This window comes from Pogona vitticeps, chromosome 5 (genome assembly GCF_051106095.1).
Source record: "Pogona vitticeps strain Pit_001003342236 chromosome 5, PviZW2.1, whole genome shotgun sequence".
Classification (NCBI taxonomy): Eukaryota; Metazoa; Chordata; class Lepidosauria; order Squamata; family Agamidae; genus Pogona; species Pogona vitticeps.
Window position 1 is genome coordinate 76,152,496 of NC_135787.1, and position 18,681 is coordinate 76,171,176.

The window sequence follows — 18,681 nt, forward strand, 5'->3', positions numbered from 1 at the left end:
ATAAAAGAGCTTTCACTCCCAGATTGTACCACACAAAATTCCACTTTTATTCAAGAAAGAGTTAAGTTAAACATCATCAGACTGTTGAACTTTTGAGGACTGGCTAAAGTATGCAAAGGGATGCCTATTCATAGCAGAACTGCATTCCTTCTGTTCATAGACTGAGGCAAACCAGCACACACAGGAATTTGGGAGTTTATATATTCTACATTGTCTTCTGCTTTTTGTGAGTTTATAAAGAGATTAAAAGTTAATAATTCCCATAGGTGTATACGAGAAGTAAAAAACCTCCATGGTTTTTTGGCTTAGAATCGAAGAATTACTGATAGGGCTGTGTTCAGGACCTGTTCATAAAATCCTAGCAAGAGGCCAAATGTTTATGAAGGTACCAAAAAACAAACACATATTCTATCCTCTTCTCTCAGAGGATTCTCCCAGCAATCTCAAACATGTCTCAGGGCTTCTCAATCATAGTTACTACATCTATGAGACGACACTATAAAGCTTTATGGCACCTTAAAGGTTAAAAGTCTTTCTTTCTTTCTTTGCCTCCTGTCACTAGTGCAATATACTGGTGACAACAACAGCCTCTCCTTTGTCATCCTCTTAACTGTGACATGAGATCTGCTGTCAACATGAACAAGTTGGCCTACAAACATAAGGCTGAGAGACAAACCAGCAACATCACATTTTATAGGCTTCTTTTCTCAGTTCCTACTGAGGAATACCAGAAAAAGCTATACAGTACAATCTGATGATACAATTTCCTACATTCATGCAAGACAAAATCTACAGGGATGGCTCCTTGAGAGTCTCAGCCAGACATCTTTTATCTTTCTCAAAGTACATAAACTAGGTAACTCAGGGAGCACCATTGTTTAGATACTGTTATGACCAGGTCTGGAATATCCCATTATATGGATTCCATTCTCAGCCTGGACACTACCAATGCTCCAAATTATCAAAGACAATGGTTCTCAACCTTACCTTGGGTCCTCTGATATTCTTGGATTAAAACTCCCAGAAGCCTTCACCACTACCTTTGCTGACTAGGATATCTGGTAGTTGTAGTTCAAGACCATCTGGAACTCAAGGTTGGGAATCACTGATCTAAGGAATACATCTGACTTTCTAAGGAAAACTGATTCGCTTATAATTTACCAGACAACAGTATTCTAGCTATTATAAATCTTAGTGTTCTTGACGCCAACATCTCACCCAAAAAAAGGCTACATTAGAAATACTACTGCTGATGATGCTATGGAACAGCTAGCCATCAAATTCTGCCATTTTGTTTTACTAACTACTTTAGCTTTAGTGATAAGTTAAGAACATATATTTCACTTCTTTAGTACTGTCAGAAAGCCCCCACAGTGGGCCAAAATCTGCTTTCGAAGAAATGTTACCCTGGAGGCCAGGGTTTCCCTTGGCACAACCAAGTGGACATCTCTGGTAATAAAGCAGGAAGGCAACCTCATACAGACTCTCATTGCTGGGAAAACTTTTGCTACATCTCCAGGGAGTTTCCAATATTGCAACCAGGAGCTGGCAAGACAAGATGTCTTGAATGGCCAATGGGATCCTGGAGAGAATCATGATCCATACTCTCCTGTGGTAATGTCATAGAAAAATGGACAGCAATGTATTTGCCACAGCCAGACAGCAGCCAGTGGAGCTCTCTTGAGGAGTGGGAAGAACCTTCCTGCATCCTGCATCCTTCCTGATATAAGCTATCATTTGTGAACAATGCCCTGCATAATTTTTCATTAAAATGACAAGTAGCTCAGCCTCTGCACAAAAGAGTTGTTGGTAGAGATGTGACCAATACTTGCTGTTTCTCATTCTTATTCGTTTAAGTTGCCTTGATCTTGATAAAGAGTTTTTAAGCCCTGTGAGATTTCTTGCCTCCAGTTTGAATCTAAGACAGGAAACTTTTTTTTCACCACCTGCAATTTGCGCACATGCACTCGCACACAATGAGTAGAAGACAACTGGGTAATTGTTCACAAAGTTGTAAACAGTCTTTCCATGGCAGGTGAGGAGAAAAAAATTAAGATTTCCCATTCTCAAATATAAAAATGAGACAGGAAAGGTTAGCAGAGTCAAATAAAACATCAGAAATGGGAACATTAAATACCAAGATTGGGCACTTCAATCCTCTGGAGCATTCTGTTTCTGAAGTCAAGGCAGCCACTCTTGAGCATGGGAGCTTCAAAGAGATTCTAACATGAAATATTTCAACAGTCCATTAAGAAGTTTTTATCACACCATATGTGTTAGTTAGATCATCAATGTAGGACCTCTATGTTATACTTGTAACTACGTTTTGCTAATGACCACCTTTCCCCACATTTTTTGCATTTCATTTCCTTTTGGCCCCAGTGATTACAATCCCCACCTATCCAAGCATGGTTATAATATATTCTGCCAAATCTGTTGTCAGATGAAGGGATCTTAAGACCACAAATGTTTTTTTTTCCTTTTCCTCCCTTAGAAGCTCATGAAAAACTCTTGAGTAGCAAAATACCATTTAACCGCAAATAAGCCCTAATCTGATAATGAGCACTAGTAAAAAAAATTCAGGATGCTCATAATATAAACCTTATTCCCCCCCCCCCAAAAGCCCTAGTTAAGTATAAGCCCACCCTTCACCCTTGTGCAGCAACTGGAAGATGACATGACTGTATTTGAATAAATGTAGATCATTGCACATGAAAAAATTAAACATCCCCTAAAAATAAGCCCTAATGTGTTATTTCAAGGCTGTATATCGTCCCCCAGCTTATTTAACTTATATGCAGAATACATCATGTGAAAGGCTGGGCTGGAGGAATCCCAAGACTGAATTAAGATTGCTGGAAGAAATATCAACAACCTCTGATAAGCAGATGATACCACTCTGATGGCAGAAAGTGAGGAGGAATTAAAGAACCTTTAAATGAGGGTGAAAGAGAAGAGTGAAAAAACGGTCTGAAGCTCAACATCAAAAAAACTAAGATCATGGCCACTGGTCCCATCACCTCCTGGGAAATAGAAGGGGAAGATATGGAGGCAGTGACAGATTTTGCTTTCTTGGGCTCCATGATCACTGCAGATGGAGACAGCAGCCACAAAATTAAAAGACGCCTGCTTCTTGGGAGGAAAGCGATGACAAAGCTTGACAGCATCTTAAAAAGCAGAGACATCACCTTGCCAACAAAAGTCCAAATACTCAAAGCTATAGTTTTTCCTGTCATGATGTATGGAAGTGAGAGCTGGACCATAAAGAAAGCAGACCGCCGAAGAATTGATGCCTTTGAATTGTGGTGCTGGAGGCGGCTCTTGAGAGTCCCCTGGACTACAAGGAGAACAAACCTATCCATTCTAAAGGAAATCAAACCTGAGTGCTCACTGGAAGGACAGATCCTGAAGCTGAGGCTCCAATACTGGCCATCTCATGAGAAGAGAAGACTCCCTGGAAAAGACCCTGATGTTGGGAAAGTGTGAAGGCAAGAGGAGAAGGATGAGATAGTTGGACAGTGTCATTGAAGCAACCAACATGAATTTGACACAACTCCGGGAGGCAGTGGAAGATAGGAGGGCCTGGCGTGCTCTGGTCCATGGGGTCACGAAGAGTCGCACACGACTAAACGACGACGACGAATGTGTTATTTGGAGCAAAAATTAATATAAGACCCTGTCTTATTTTTGGGGAAACATGGTACAAAATATTTAAATAACATGAGATTCAATTATTTTGGTGGACTGAATAGCAGCAACAAATTTAGCAACTGCTACAGAGACATAAGGATTTTTATATTCTAATAGTGTAGGGAAAAGGTCCCTAGAGAATGGTATTTCCAATAAAACAAATAAAGGTTTAATAAAATGGTATCTTGCAGTTGCATAAAAAAGGGCAAGAACACAGTATATGTGAAAGTATCCCAGCCTAGTGCTGTCACATGAACAAACTCTCCCAGAGTAAGGTTGACCTGAAAATCTTCTTTGCATCTCCCTAAAAGGAACAATATTCAGTCCTGCATATACAGTAAAAAGGCTCTGTAGTAATGTGGAATTTTTGTTGTTTAGTCATTAAGTCGTGTCCGACTCTTCGTAACCCCATGGACCAGAGCATGCCAGGCCCTCCTGTCTTCCACTGTCTCCCAGAGTTTGGTCAAATTCATGTTGGTAGCTTCAGTGACACTGTCCAACCATCTCATCGTATTACACATCAAACTGTGGAATAGTTTGATGGAAAAAATATGATGGAATTGTCTTAGGAACAGGGATACCAAAGAAGAACATACTTGTTGAGCTCTAGTTTGTATACTAGCCAGATCTATTTGGTGAATCTGCTTCTTTATACACTGATCAGACACAATATTAAAACCACTGGAAGATAAAGTGGTTACAGTATATCATTTACAATTGCACCTTTCAAGGAGTGGGATATATTGTACATAATCTTGATTGTTTTTTGCCTGTGTTCCTAAATGGAAACTCCCTCTCTTTTGGGGGAGTAACTCTCACCACGAAGAGTGAGTTTCGCAGCTTGGGAGTCCATCTGGATCCGGCACTCACCATGGAAGCCCAGGTACCGTCAGTGGTCTGCTCCGCCTATTTCCATCTGTGGCAGATTGCCCAACTGCGTCCCTACCTTGATGTTGGGGCGCTCACCACTCTGGTCCATGCACTTGTAGTCTCGATATTAGACTACTGTAACACACTCTACATGGGGCTACCTTTGAGATTGATGCAGAAGCTTCAAATGGTGCAGAATGCGGCAGCCAAACTTCTCACTGGGGTGAGAAAATATCAGCATATCCCCTACTCTGGCTGCCTTGCATTGGCTGCCTGTTCATTTCTCCATTGATTTCAAAGTGTTAATGATGACATATAAAGCATGACACATAGTGACCCAAGAGTAGTCTCTAAGGTGCAATTTGGAACTTTTATGTAGATGGCTGTCCATGCTGCCCTTTCTCAGCACCTCCCTGGTTTCTTGTTGTGGAAAACTGGCCTCTTTTGCTTTGACATTTCTATCTCGCAGAAAACGTAGCCCCTCAGCTCACTTCATCCAAGCCATCATGAGGCTACTGCAGTACGTGTTCTGCATTACCCTCAGAAGAGTACAGTGCAGTAGCATCTCCTCCTTTGTTTCCTGATGGTCTTTTTGAAGAACCAAACAAACTCTTTTTCCCTTTCATGACACAGGATCCCAACCCTAATTCTCCTGGAAATAAAAGGGGGGAAAAAAGCAAACAGCAAAAAACGAATCGTAAGTTATTTTTTTTTTCATAACGACATTCAAAAGTGTAGAGAACGGTAAAAATTATGCACTTCCAAAGGGAAGCTTGTTTCACGTTTCAAACGGGAACTCTGGCTGGGAAAGTACCGCCCGAAGAGGAACAACGTAAAATGTCGCTGCATTCCCGTGAGTGCTTCGAGGAGGAAAACAAAAAACGCGGCCCTTGGATGCATATACGCAGGATCTCGCCTTGCTGACGGTTTCGACATAACCGAAAGGAAAAAGCCATGACCTCAAATCGGGTCACTGGCTTCACATGATTTTGAATCTCTTGGGACATCTACGGCTACCGGCCTTGTCCTCCTAAAAAACGAAAGCGAACTCCACGCCAGAGATGCCGATTAACGACAAGAAGATGCATTCGTTAACGTGGACGTTTCGTCCACGAAAGCTTATGTAAGAGGCAATGTTTCAAAAAAAAAAAAACCCAACACACCACCAGAGGTCCTGTCTGTTCTCTTCTCAAGGAATATATTAAATATGTCTGTCGCACGTGACATCCTACCGAATGGTTTATGCTTTAAAAAAATAAATAAAAAATAAAAATACAGCCTTATCCGCACCTCGAGGGCAAACCTCCCTCCAACCGCGAACGGGCTCCCGCCGTCACCGGCGGGCAGGCTCCGTTCCCTCACTCTGGAGGCGGAGGGAGAGGGCGGGCCTTGGAGTGAGTGGCAGGAGGTGGGCGGAGCCTTTCCGAACCGCGCCCAGCCGAGCGGGAGGCAGGAAGGCGGAGGATAGCTGGGGGCTAAAGCGCCAAAGGCGGGGGTCTCCGGACGGTGCTGGAGTCTCTCAGACAGCGATGGCTCCTCAAGGACCAGCCACGATTCCCGCCTCCTTCTCAGCGGCTCCGACGCCTGACCCGGCGGACAACCTCGTGGCTCCTGGTGGGTGTGGAAGCGAGCGCGTTCCGTGCAGACTTTTCCGGGGGCGAGAAGCTGTAGCGAAGCGGCGAAGTTTGGGGCGCCCGCCCGCGGTCCCCCCCGGGGAGGGGGGCTTCCTCAGCTCTTTTCCCCCGCCCGCTTCACAACTTGCCCCTTTCTGGTCCCGTTTTGCCCTGCAGGCCTCCTCTTGCCGAAATTCCCTTCTCCCTCATTAAGGCTTTATTCCTCCCCCCCCCCCGGCCACAAACCTCTCCGTCTGGCGTTGACACCTCCTTTTACCGCAGTTTTTCCTAACCGTTTCCTCAGTCATGGAGTTTAAAATGATGGGGGAAACTGCTCTTAATCCTGAGGGATGGGACTTTGTGTCTATGTCTGCTTTTTAAGTCTCAGTCCCATTTCAGCCCACTCTTCCGCTTCTCGTTTACTTCCCGGTTTAGGCAAGATAATAATAATAAAAGATAACTCGCCGTTAAAATCGCCCAAGAGCTGAAATTAATTGCTCTTTCTTTTGCCTGAAGGACAGTGATTTATCTCACTTTCACAGGTTCACGGTTCTACCAAGGATAAAGTTGCACTGCAGCAGCTTTTGTGAATATTGCACATCTCTGCTGGGAAACATTTGGAGTTGCACTGCAAAGCATGCTTTGAACCAAGCATACTGAAAAAAAGCAAACTGCTGTAGCTTTTTCTTGCACTTCTGGGATTAAGTTTTTCAAACTGGTTGCCTTTTGACTTCCAGGTACTGTAGATGTAAATTCTGGCATTTCTCCCCAGTCTTATTTTCCTCTTTTCATATTTCCTGAACTGCCAGTATAATCTCTTTTTTTGTTTCTTGTTTCATCAGATCCCAGTCACTTCAGAGTAATCTCAGTTACTTGCAGGCGTATTGCCAGCCTTGCTGTGAAGAATTGTCAGGTTGTAGGGTTACTGTTGCCAACGGATATCTTACAGAAACACCATCTGGAAAGCATTTATTTATAGGAGTTGTGCACAAACGTCTCAGTTATTGAATTCAGTGATCAGACATGCTTACACAGGTTTTTTTTTTCTGCAGGAACAAACTCTGGGAAACTGATTGGGTTTTTATGAAACATACATGTAGGACAATTGGATATGAGGAGGTTATGTTCAAGATGCTTATGTTTTCTTTATGTGCAGTAATTTGGAATCCCATTGTTTACTTAGTCTGATTCAAAAACTTCATTCACTCCAGGATATCCCTCTTGGGATGCATATTCAAGATAAATTAAAGAAATACTATCAAAATAAATTAGGATTTGTATATTTTAATTCTTTTAAATAAATAAATAAATAAATATGATATGATCTGCCCCTAATGGTAGGATTTACATATACAGTATTCCAATACTACTGATTACACAGTTGGAGATGGTGTTAGTAGCAACAGATGAAACTTCAAGTTAATATGAAATAAAACCAAAAGATTGCTGTGTCGTTTTCCTTAGTCTGTCTTCTGACTTTTTTCCCTTTCCCCTTTTTGAAGTTTGCCTATTTTGCAGGCCATGAAACTCACAGGAGTGTCTCTATTTGTCTATCTGTCACTCTTTATAATAGCATCAGATAACAGAAACTGCTGTCTCAGTGGGATTGGGCAGTGGCAGAAAAAATTTAAGCTGCAGCATTCTTTGAGATGAGTTAATTTTCTTGAATCTTTTGTGATGAAACAATTCAATTCTGCATGCCTGGTAATTGATAATACTAACATCTGGTTTGTTTTTTTCTTTCTTTCAATTTGCTGTTTCCTGTTTTGGATCTGAGGCACAGCTTTAGAGGTTTAAAACTGAAGTATTTTTAAATTGTTTCATGTATTGAAGTTCATTCTTCATCAATTTCTTCCCCAAATATTTTGAACAAGTGCAGTTGCACTTGCAAAATGTTTTCATCAGGGCTGTTTTAATAAGCATGATGAAAGTTAATGTGGTATAGGATATGTCAACGGATTAATTCAGGAAGAGAGGTCTTTATACACTTCCTTCTCTGGGTCATTTGTGGTACTCAGATTGTGCAGTAAGATCTGATGTGTTGTTCTGCTGAAACAGTACCTGTAGGAAGCTGGTCTTTGAAATCACTGCAAGTTTTTTCTGCAGATTGATATGACTGTTATATTTCCTGATACTATCTAACAAAAATTATTCAACTGGAGTTTGCTTGTTGTTCATATCTTACAATTTATAGTGATATGAGAACATTCCACAGATTTTGAACAGAAGGGCATGTATGATTCATAGATGCACTCTTTATAAGAGGTACACTGTGCTTTATTTTGTACTAAGGAATCATTTAAAAAATTGTTGCATTTAAAACAATTATAAGAGGCTGCTTTTTAATTTGGTAACCAAAATCTGATTAAGATCAGAGTCAAGCTCATCTCATTTTGGCTCAGGGTTCAGAAAGCTAGAAAACCAGAATCTAAGACTGATAGATCAAGAATTTTGTTCTATGATTTGGAATGGTGAGCTACAGTATTAATTGTATTTCCCTAAACTTTTAGCTCTATCCACACTGATTTTCTTGACCTTTCAAGTCTGAATCCTGCTTGAGGGACATCCAGTGTCTCAGGAACAGGAAAGTTGCCGCATATGGTCCCAGGTCCTATATTTTCTTTCTGATACAGTACTTCTGAGCCTTGTTTTTGATACCTTCCTCTTCTTTCTCCGTAGCTCTGTTTTGGCTATGTAGCAGTTGTAACAAGGCACTTTAATTCATATTTGTGCCTAATCCCAACCGAATTCAGTCATCTGATTTAGTTATGGAAGCCTATGGATAGCTTGTGTTTGGACCTTAGGAAGCTTATAGAATAGTGTATCAGTGTGAATCAAAGATTGAATTTTCCAGTAAGTATTTTGTTCTGCTGAGTTCTGGTGTGACTGTTTTAGATGTTCCTCCTTGAATTTTTTTCTATCCTTGCACACTTTGTGGCTCCCTTAAGTCTACCAGTATGCAACTCTTACAGTATTATGTGGTGACTACTTAGTGGTGGGTACTTTCTCCTGTAGTTTGGAAATGGAATATGAGGTGACGATGGTGATGGAGCGAATGTAAGTAATCATGCCGTGTAATATATTACAATTACTCAGAATATGGTGCAGAATAATTGCAGAATAACTGCATAGAATTGGAGCTAGAGGTGAACCTACCTGGATGTAAGTCCCACAAGAATTAGTGAGACTTCCTTCCAGCCATTCACATAGTTAGAATCATGCTTCATGTCTGTCATTGTATGTATAGTATAAAGTGGGACCATCATAGGAACACAGGAAGATACTGTAGGGCTTGCTATCTGTCCAGTATTGTCTACTCTTTCTCAGTTGTTCCACAGGGCCTTTCTCATCACCTGATGCCTGATCTTTGCATTAAAAATTGAGGTTGGAACCAGGGTGTTTCTTTAGAGAAAGCATGCCTTCTGTCATAGTGATATGGTCTCTGTTTCCAAAATTTGACTGAATTTACTCTCTGTTACTAAACTACAGATCTAGCTTTAAGTTACAAGATTATGAAGGAAAGAGGTTGCTTGGAAATTTTCTGCTGCCCCAGATCAGTGGACACTTAATTTAGAATGTTTGTTTGAGTTGTCTTTAATAACCAAACTAAAACATAAAAATAGAAGTTATCTTAATTGTTATATAGGTAATCTGAAAATGGCTTCTAATAGACAACATTAGTTCAACTGAATTATTTGATTTATTTGGTAAAGCCCACATACATTTATAGGAAGACCTTAAATATTTCAAGACACAACAATTAAATAGGATATTCTTCACTTATATTATTTTTTCTTTAAAGGGAAAAAGGAAGCCATTTTAAATTATCAATGTTTTTTAGCGTTCTTGAATAACTTGTCTATCCATTTAATCCATTGTTGTCTACCCTTGTTAGCACTGGCTCTGGAGGGTTGCCTGGCTTCTTTTTTTAAAACAGGGACCTTCTTCATGGGCATAATCATCTGAGGAAAAAAAATAGAATTACAAAATAAAAATAATTGCAATTTTAAAATTAGTGATCTTAGTTGCAAAAAATAATTGCAACATTGACTAGTATTGTACTGCATTCATTCCAATTGCCCATTTTCTTCATTAAGTTTCTAATTACCCTTATGAAACAATAGAAATGTCAAAGATAAAAAAAATGTTTTGGTGAAAAAAGTATAGTCATGGAAAAATGTTCATTTCTTAATTTTCTGCCCCATATCACTAATATTGTGTGCCTACATCAGCCTTCCATAATCTGGTGTGCTTCAGATATGTTGGACTAAGATTATCACATGTCCCAGCGGGCCAAACACGGTGGCTGGAGACTTAAGGGGATATAGTCAAACGTATTTGTAGGGTATTTCTGCACAGAAAGCAGGCCTGATGTAAGGTGGAAATAAGTATTAGGAGGTGAATCTTTATTGCAGTAGTTCTAAGACTTTGAAACCACCTTCCCAATGAGATTTTGAGATGTTCCTCTTCATTGGCCATTTTAGACAGTGAAAAACTTACAGAAGGCTTTTGCTGAATTTCAAAATGATTTTGACCTGCGGCCGTTAAATCTGTTGTTTTTGTTTTTGGGGAACTTCTAAAACTTGTATATGCTTTTAGTCATTTTGAATTAACTTGAACTAGTGACTGAAGTGGTGTGTGAATTTGTTTTTAATAAAATTGTTTTAGTGCTGAATCTGAATGTACAATTCTGTGGTGCATTTGAAAAATGATCCAATTTCTCTAACTTCGATTTCTGCATGACTTGCAATTTGCACTATGATTATACCTGACATACTTGATGTTTCTAGAATGATGAAGAATTTTCTTAATCAAAGCCAAAGACAAAATGGTGGCTGAAGATGTCATCAATTATCCACTGTGCTGCATAAACCTTGAGGTTTACATATAAATTTATATACGAGTTGCCAAAGTCAAAGTCTGGCTTAGTAGGGCTAAAGAAAGACCTGGTAAAAATCAACCTAGAGTATTAACATTGCCACTTTATAAATGAAGAACAAAGATGCTAAGAGTTAAGTATGTTAATGTAAAGGTAGTTATGGCAGAATTTTTTTCACCTGCAATTTTATATCCTGTCATTAAAATATTGGGAGTTGATGGTCTTGAAGATGCTCTTGTAGATTTAACACAGATTACCCAGAAGTCTTCAGATGGATACGAATCTTACCATCTTCACACTCTACAGCTTGAGAAGCCATGGTTGCAGGAGAACGTAATTGCTTGTGGCTTCAATTTTTTGTTAAAAGATAACAGCCTACTGAGAAGTGGTAGCTAAATCTGTACTGAGAAGTCATAACTGTGACTCTAATGAATTGTATTGGACTCTGGTCATGGGAAGTATTGAATATATTTTCTAATCTTCTAATTCTGGATGGTTCAAATTTGGAGCAATCTCAATAACAGCAGCTATCAGTTATTGATACACACAGGCTGAAATTCTGTGAATTACTGTAGTAAGTAACAACTAAAGTAGGCACATTGAATCAGTGAAGTTATGCAAGAGTTGACTCACTAAATCCCCATTATTCTGTGGGCCTACTCTAGTTGTGACTTATTACACTAAGCAACAGCCAAAATGGTTACTTAATACATACTTATTTAAATCTATCAGTAATGTGTTTACATACATCGATAGGTGTTTTTAATTAAAATCTATAGCTACATTGCTACTATGGTGGATTTATTTATTTATTTCATTTATTTGATTGATATCCCTGCCCATCTGGTCTGGTCGACCACTCTGGGCGGCTTCCAATAAGGTGTATAATAAAATCCATGAATAACAGTAGTCAGTTAGGAAATTGAATCACTTGGCAAATATGTATTTTAAAAGTTCTTATGGCATATCCATTTGTACTGTCTGTTTTCCAAACACCTAATCCAGATGACAGACAACAAGTCACCACAAATCTTAATTTAAGTTCGTTTTGTATACAGTAACAACCACATGAATGAATGATTGAATGAATGAAGAAACAAAACGTTTACACTTTAATAACATTTGACAAAGTGTGGGTGGATGGAGTGAAGAAAAGAAAGAAAAGGAAGGGGGGGCGGGAAAGGGAGGCTCAGAATTATATGATTTGCCCAGGAAACTCCTGTGGGTTGGTAGAACATGATCACCCACTTCCTTATGTCCTCAACCAAATATCTTTAAAGCCAGAAGGAATTGCAGGAGGCAAGCAAGAAGCTTGTTTGTGAGAAGCTAACCTGGAAAGTTAATTCTGTTTCCATTCTCCTTCCTAATCAAAGCTGATTTTAATCAAATGTTGAGTTATTGTTTAGAACTAGAAGGGTAGAATTTCTGCTTTGCTTTCATTCATTTTAGGTATTCTGATTATGAATTAAGATTTATTTTCTTAAAAATGTAACCTTGAATAATAGGAAAAAACTTATGGTGAGGAAGCCCTGCATCTTTTGTTTTCGGTGTTCGGTGACATGCATAATCTTTATGACTGTCTGACATGTCCAGTTGACAAAAGGGAGTTTTGCCCTTGGACAGTGAAAGCTGCTCATATGGAACAGGCCAATATGTGAGGCTTAGATTCACCACAGGAATAATATTCTGTAAAACCTTATTTACTCTGTCATTTTGCAGGCTTTTAATTCTGTTTGTTTACACGGAAGGATGGAAGAAATGCCATTGTCACGCATGTGCACACATACATATTGTGTGTGTGTGTGTGTGTGTGTGTGTGTGTGTGTTGTGGTACTTTAAATGTTCACTTTAATGTTTCTATTACTGCAGCTTTGTTTTTGCCCCACTTGTTTAAAATCTTCGAAGTAAAAATGTGAATAAGTGGTTTGTGCTGGATTTTTAGCAAACTGTCTACTGTACTTGGCTGCTGGAAATATGACAGACTTTAGTGGGAACATTGATCTTTGTATATGCTGTTTCTGTATTGAGCTACATTAGTTTTTTTATATCATTTTGCTGCAAAGAGGTGAAATTCAAAAAAAGTGCAAGAAAGTGAAGGGGGAAAGAAAGTGGAAGCACTTTAATGATTCCTGCTCTCCAAGAAAGTGGAGGGGGAAAGCAGGAATCATAAAAGCACTTTGATCCCTGCCTTCCCCATCCGCTTTCTTGTGAAAAAAGAAATTTTGGGTTAGAAAAGTGGGGCGGGGTGTCTTATACATGAGGGCGTCTTATACACAAAAAATATGGTACATTTCTACACTTACGTACTTGTAGTCCACTGTTTATAGGTAAAGGGAGAATCAAGATGCTGAGAGCTAATAAGGAGAGAGTTGGAGCCAAAATGTTGTTTCTGTTTTTGACTGCGTCCGTAGAGTCCTTTCCTTTTTAGGAAGAAAAGGATCAGCCTTTATTGTCTTTTGCTTTGAATAGCAAAAGCAACGGAAGCAGAAATATGATATGCATTGTATTTTGCTGCTCCGTGCTTTAAGAAAATTGATCTCAGCTACTCCCCTTTGTGTTACAGTCCAAAAGCAACAGTGAAGTTGTAAGTTTATTGAGTTCAACTAAAAAGTCCCAAAGTGATGAGAAAGGTTTCAAATTTACAAGAATATTCATCTAGTTCAAGGGTCTCCAAACTTTTCAGTATGAGGGCCACATCATATATTGTACACATTTCCAAGGGCCAAAGGAGGGAAAGGGGACCAAAGTAATCCCCCACTCCCGCTACTTTGCAAGGACAGCGGGAGTGGGGGTTGCTTGGGCCCCCCTTCCCTCCTTTTCCTATGCCTTGGTGGAGATAGGAAGAGGAGCAAAGCCTGATCTAAGCGATTCCCCACCCTTTGCAAAGACAGCAGGGGTGAGAAATCTCTTGGGTTGCCCTTCCATTCTCTTCCTATGCCCGGGCCAGATAAAAAGGCAAGATGGGCCAGATGTCGCCTGTGGGCTGTCATTTGGAGACCCCTGATCTAGGTTGGTGATGGGTTCATAGCTTTCTCCTTATGCTTGGACTTTTTAATTTTTTTAAAAAATGTTGCTTACTTTAGTGGTCCTCAGTACTGTATGGCCCTAACAGACATATCCCAATTCTTCTTCCCTCTTCCACTGATCTAAACTGGTACTTTTTGCCAGAAGAACTGCAACTGGCTTATGATTTAGGTGATGCGGGAATGAGTTCTGCTCGCCTCTAAATCCTATTGCTTCTGGATCTTTCGGCTGCATTCTCAGTGTTCTGTGCTATGCCGGATGGGAAGAACAAGTGGATTAATATAGCTAATTGGCTAAAAATACTGTGATCCTTTAGTATATTCATGAATACTTTTATGAATGCAGGGCAAAATTCTTGGTATGTTTTGTTTCAGGAAATGGCTCTTGATACTGATCAGTCACTTTGCTCTCTGTTCTCTATATGTATTCACTTGTGATTTCCTAATGAGCAAGTTTGCAAATGAAATGTCAGCACTACTGCTGTTAGAAAAGGAAAAACCTTGTGCCTGGACTCTGTGTCACTTTAGCCTGATGGAAGTTGCTAATTTTAGCCATTTGAAACAACTGTGGAGATGGGCCTCTGAGTCGGCAGCATGACAATCTTCCTAGCTTTAATCATCTGCCTGTTTAAGTTGATTCCAGGCAGATTAGCTCTGAAATCATCAAGAGCAGATTCTTTGTCAAGTATAAAGATATACAGTGCTACTGCAGGCCTCATATTGACCATTTTAATCAACTGTTTCTGATTTTTTTACTGATCTTCTGCATGGTTTATATTAGTGGGCAAGATCCTGTTGGCATAGTTATATAGTGGTGCCCCACATAGCGAGCGCACCGTTTAACGACGAATCCGCATAGCGACGTGTTTTTTCGATCGTTTTTTTCGATCGCATAACGATGTTCTCAGTGCCTAAAAATCGCATTGCGATGATCGGTAAGCATTTCGCATTGCAATGTTTTAAAAACACCTGATCAACAGTTCCAAAATGGCCACCAGGTGAAGAAAATGGCCGACTGCAGCATTTTCGCGCCCTGCCCTCGCTTACTGGGCAGCGAAAATGGCAGCCGGATGGAGGATTTTGCCCATAGCAGTGAGTTTTTCCCCATAGGAACACATTAAACATGTTTTAATGCGTTCCTATGGGGTTTTTAGTCCCGCATAGCGACAAATCCGGATAGCGACGATTATCGTCGCTATGTGGGGCACCACTGTACTGGTGTAAATTGGATCTGGGCATCAGAAATAATTGATGTAAAGAAATTGAAAGCTTCCAATCCCCTCTTTTCAGGTTCTGAGGCTCCCTATCACTCTCTTCTGTCCAGGGGAAGCTTTTGAGAGCCTTGGGAGTGTAGTGAGGCATAGAAGCATTTAATAGTCAAAAGATAGCTGCCAGATTGCTGATGATGGTCCTGATCCCAGCAGCAGCAACCCAGTGGTGATTTTTGACTTTTAACTGTTAAAGGCTCCCTCTCCCATCCTAACTACAACTGGAGGCGCATATAGAAAGATGTGCTCTTTTGCATCATGGCGATTTTCTGTAGCTCTCACAATTAGTACTGTTTTTCAAATCCTGTAGACAGGTCTTTTCTGTTTCTTTTCTCATGTTGCGAGTGTTGGAGCTGGTTATAGTTTCTTAGCTCTAGCGGTTCCTAGATGAGACAGATTATCTAGATGTGTTTCAATCTGTCTTCAGGCCTGGTTATGGGATGGAGACTGCTCTGGTCACCTTGGTGGATGACTTACACCGGGAACTGGACAAGGAGAGTGTGTCTCAGTTGGTTCTGCTGGACATTTCAGCTGCTTTTGATACCTTCAACGATGGCATTCTCCTGGCCTGTCTCTTTGGGATGGGACTGGGAGGCACTGTTTTACAGTGGCTCCACTCCTTGCTGGAGGAGAGAAGTCAGAAAGTGGTGCTGAGCAACTCCTTGCAAATACAGCTTGAATCAATGTCTCATCTGCTCTTTTTTGTTCTTCATTTGATATTTTGTCTGCAAAGCTTGATAAAAAGCTTGGCAGTCTCGAACTGCAACTCACAGACTGCAAATTTGGTTTCACAGACCTTTATATTTCCTTTTGCCATACCTGGCAGCTCAATATTTTCATCTTCCATTTCGGACAAACTTCATGTTTCACTTAAGTTATCAAGTTCCTGCAACAGAAATGGTAAAATATCAAATGTCAACTGAATAGTACACAGGGGGAAGTCATAATATGTTGTTTTTCAGTACAGTGGTGCCTTGCTTAACGATGATAATCCGCTCCAGGAAAATCGCCGTTAAGCGAAAACATAGTAAATCGTAAATAATAACCACATTGAAACGCACTGAAACCCGTTCAGTGTGTTCCAGTGGGGTAAAAAACTCACCGTCCAGTGAAGATGCTCCATACAGCGGCCATTTTCTCTGCCTGTATAGTGAGGAATCCGTCCCTAAATACAGCGGGGAGCCATTTTAATTACCCAGTGGCCATTTTGAAACCGCCGATCAGCTGTTCTAAAAATATCGTTTTGCGAAGAAGCAGTTCCCGAAGCAGGGAACCGATCATCGCAAAGCGAAATTCCCCCATTTAGACCATCGTTTTGCGATCGCAATTGCGATCGCAAAAAGATCGTCGTAAAGCGGATACGTCATAATGCAGGGCAATAGTTAAGCGAGACACCACTGTACTTCAATAGGCATATGAGCATTAAGCTTTGTCAGTGCTTGTCTCCTTAGAAGAATAACCTTCAGATGTGTGTATCCTATATTTAATCTATCAAACATGATTGATGGCAGTACAGCAGCCTAGACATTGGTGGATAAACATTTTCCAAACATGGTGTGGAAAATTTTACATGGAAGAATATGGCATTGAATTTTTTTGCCCGAAAAATGTCTTCTACCACCCCATCTCTGACTAGAAGCAGGGGTCTCAAACATGCAGCCCGGGGGCCATTTGCAGCCCCCCAGATGATAGTTTGTGGCCCTTGCCTTGCCTGCCCCCCAAAGCACCCACACATCCTCTGCTGTCAAGAGTAAAAAAAAAGCCTTGCCTCGCTCGCCGGCTCTCTCCCAAGACAGCACCTCTTGCACCCTCCATCCAGAACTGCAGCCTGCCAGCCAGCCCACCTGTCTGTCAGCAAAGGAAACCCCTGGGCAGCTTCCTCAGGCTCTTGCTCCGCTTGGCGGAAAATCTGATGCGGCCCAGCCTCACCCTGACTCTGTCTCTAGTGGCCCCCAGGTAAATTGAGTTTAGAACCCCTGGTTAGAGGCAAAGTGAAGACTTTTGTTTTGAAGTCCTGCTGTCACTTCCCAGCATTTGATTGGACTTCCACATGGGAAAACTGAGAAGACAGTGGAGGACACTTAAAAAGATAGCAGCTTCCCACTGTGTGTTGGCTGGGACTGCCATTATAGCTGTGTTCTGTTAGGCAAAGACTTAAGTCCACACTTGAGTGCTGTTTGCAATATGGTCTAAGTGGAAAAATAGTTAGATGGATTTTGAACAAGGCAATATTTTGGTTTGGAAGACTAGAGTTGTAGATGAAATTGGTGATTTTGAGTGCACTATAGGAAGAACTTTGTTCAGAACTATAAAGAAGTGCTACAGGACAGGTTTCCTTCTTTCTTCCCCCACTCTCTGTACAGTGGTGCCCCACATAGCGAGGTTAATCCGTTCCGGATTAACCCTCGCTATGCGGAATCGTCGCTAAACGGGTAGGGAAAAGGTATTGAAACGCATTAAACTTAGTTTAATGCGTTCCAATACCTTGCTTACTTACCCGTTCAGCGCGGATTCCCCTTGCCGGCAGCCATTTTCGCGCCCTCGCTAAGCGAGGGCAGGGCGTGAAAACGGCTTCCGGCAGCCATTTCCAGGCTTCCGGCGGCCATTTTGGAGCCGCCGAACAGCTGTTCGGCAGCTCCAAAATGGCCGCCGCAATACCCGATCTTCGCAATGCGGGTTTTCCCCATTGCGAAGATCGGGTATGTTTCCGTATAGCGATCCCGAAAAAGGGATCGCTATGCGGAAACGTCGCTATACGGTGCACTCGCTAAGCGAGGCACCACTGTAATTAGTGCCTCTCAGTTTTCTCATTCATGCTTTCTCGTCATGCATTGGAATGGTTTATGAGAAAATGCAGTATCATTTCTTCTGTATTCCATATTTTGTTAGTTAGTATGTATAGTTTGCAATCTTTATGTTTTGGCTGACTGGTAGTTTAAGCAAATTGTTTGGATGTGACTGGACTGCTTTCTTAAAGTGTGCATGTTGATGAGAACATGGGAAACTTCTTGAGTTGTTTTTTAAAATCCTGGCTTATCCTGTTCGTTAGACTCCTGATTCTTAGCACAGTACATACTCATACGGTGCTTTATTAAGAAAGTCAAGTTTAAGCAAGGAAAAGACTTGTTCTGTTGTGCGATGATCTGTTGAAATGCATAACTGACCATAGGACTCTAGTTAATCAGAGCAAGAATGACCTTTTTGTATTTTCTAAAACTATATATGTGTGCTAGGATAAGACAGCAGTATTTTTCACAGTGAAAAGTCTGAAAGTTTTTTGCAGAACAAGTTGGGCAAATCTGTTCAGATGAATCATTGAAACCCAGAGGCAACATGAA

The 18,681-nt window shown here is 40.8% G+C and overlaps 1 protein-coding gene across 1 annotated transcript in view; it reads left to right on the forward strand.

Moving 5' to 3' along the window:
* Nucleotides 1-5,928: 5,928 nt before the first annotated feature.
* RELL1 (RELT like 1) overlaps nucleotides 5,929-18,681 on the forward strand; it is a 36,684-nt gene continuing 23,931 nt past the window's right edge. Inside the window, exon 1 of the mRNA XM_020786186.3 lies at nucleotides 5,929-6,174. Coding sequence (XP_020641845.3) covers nucleotides 6,090-6,174 — 85 coding nt within the window. The 5' untranslated portion in view covers nucleotides 5,929-6,089. The remainder of the gene's footprint in view (nucleotides 6,175-18,681) is intronic.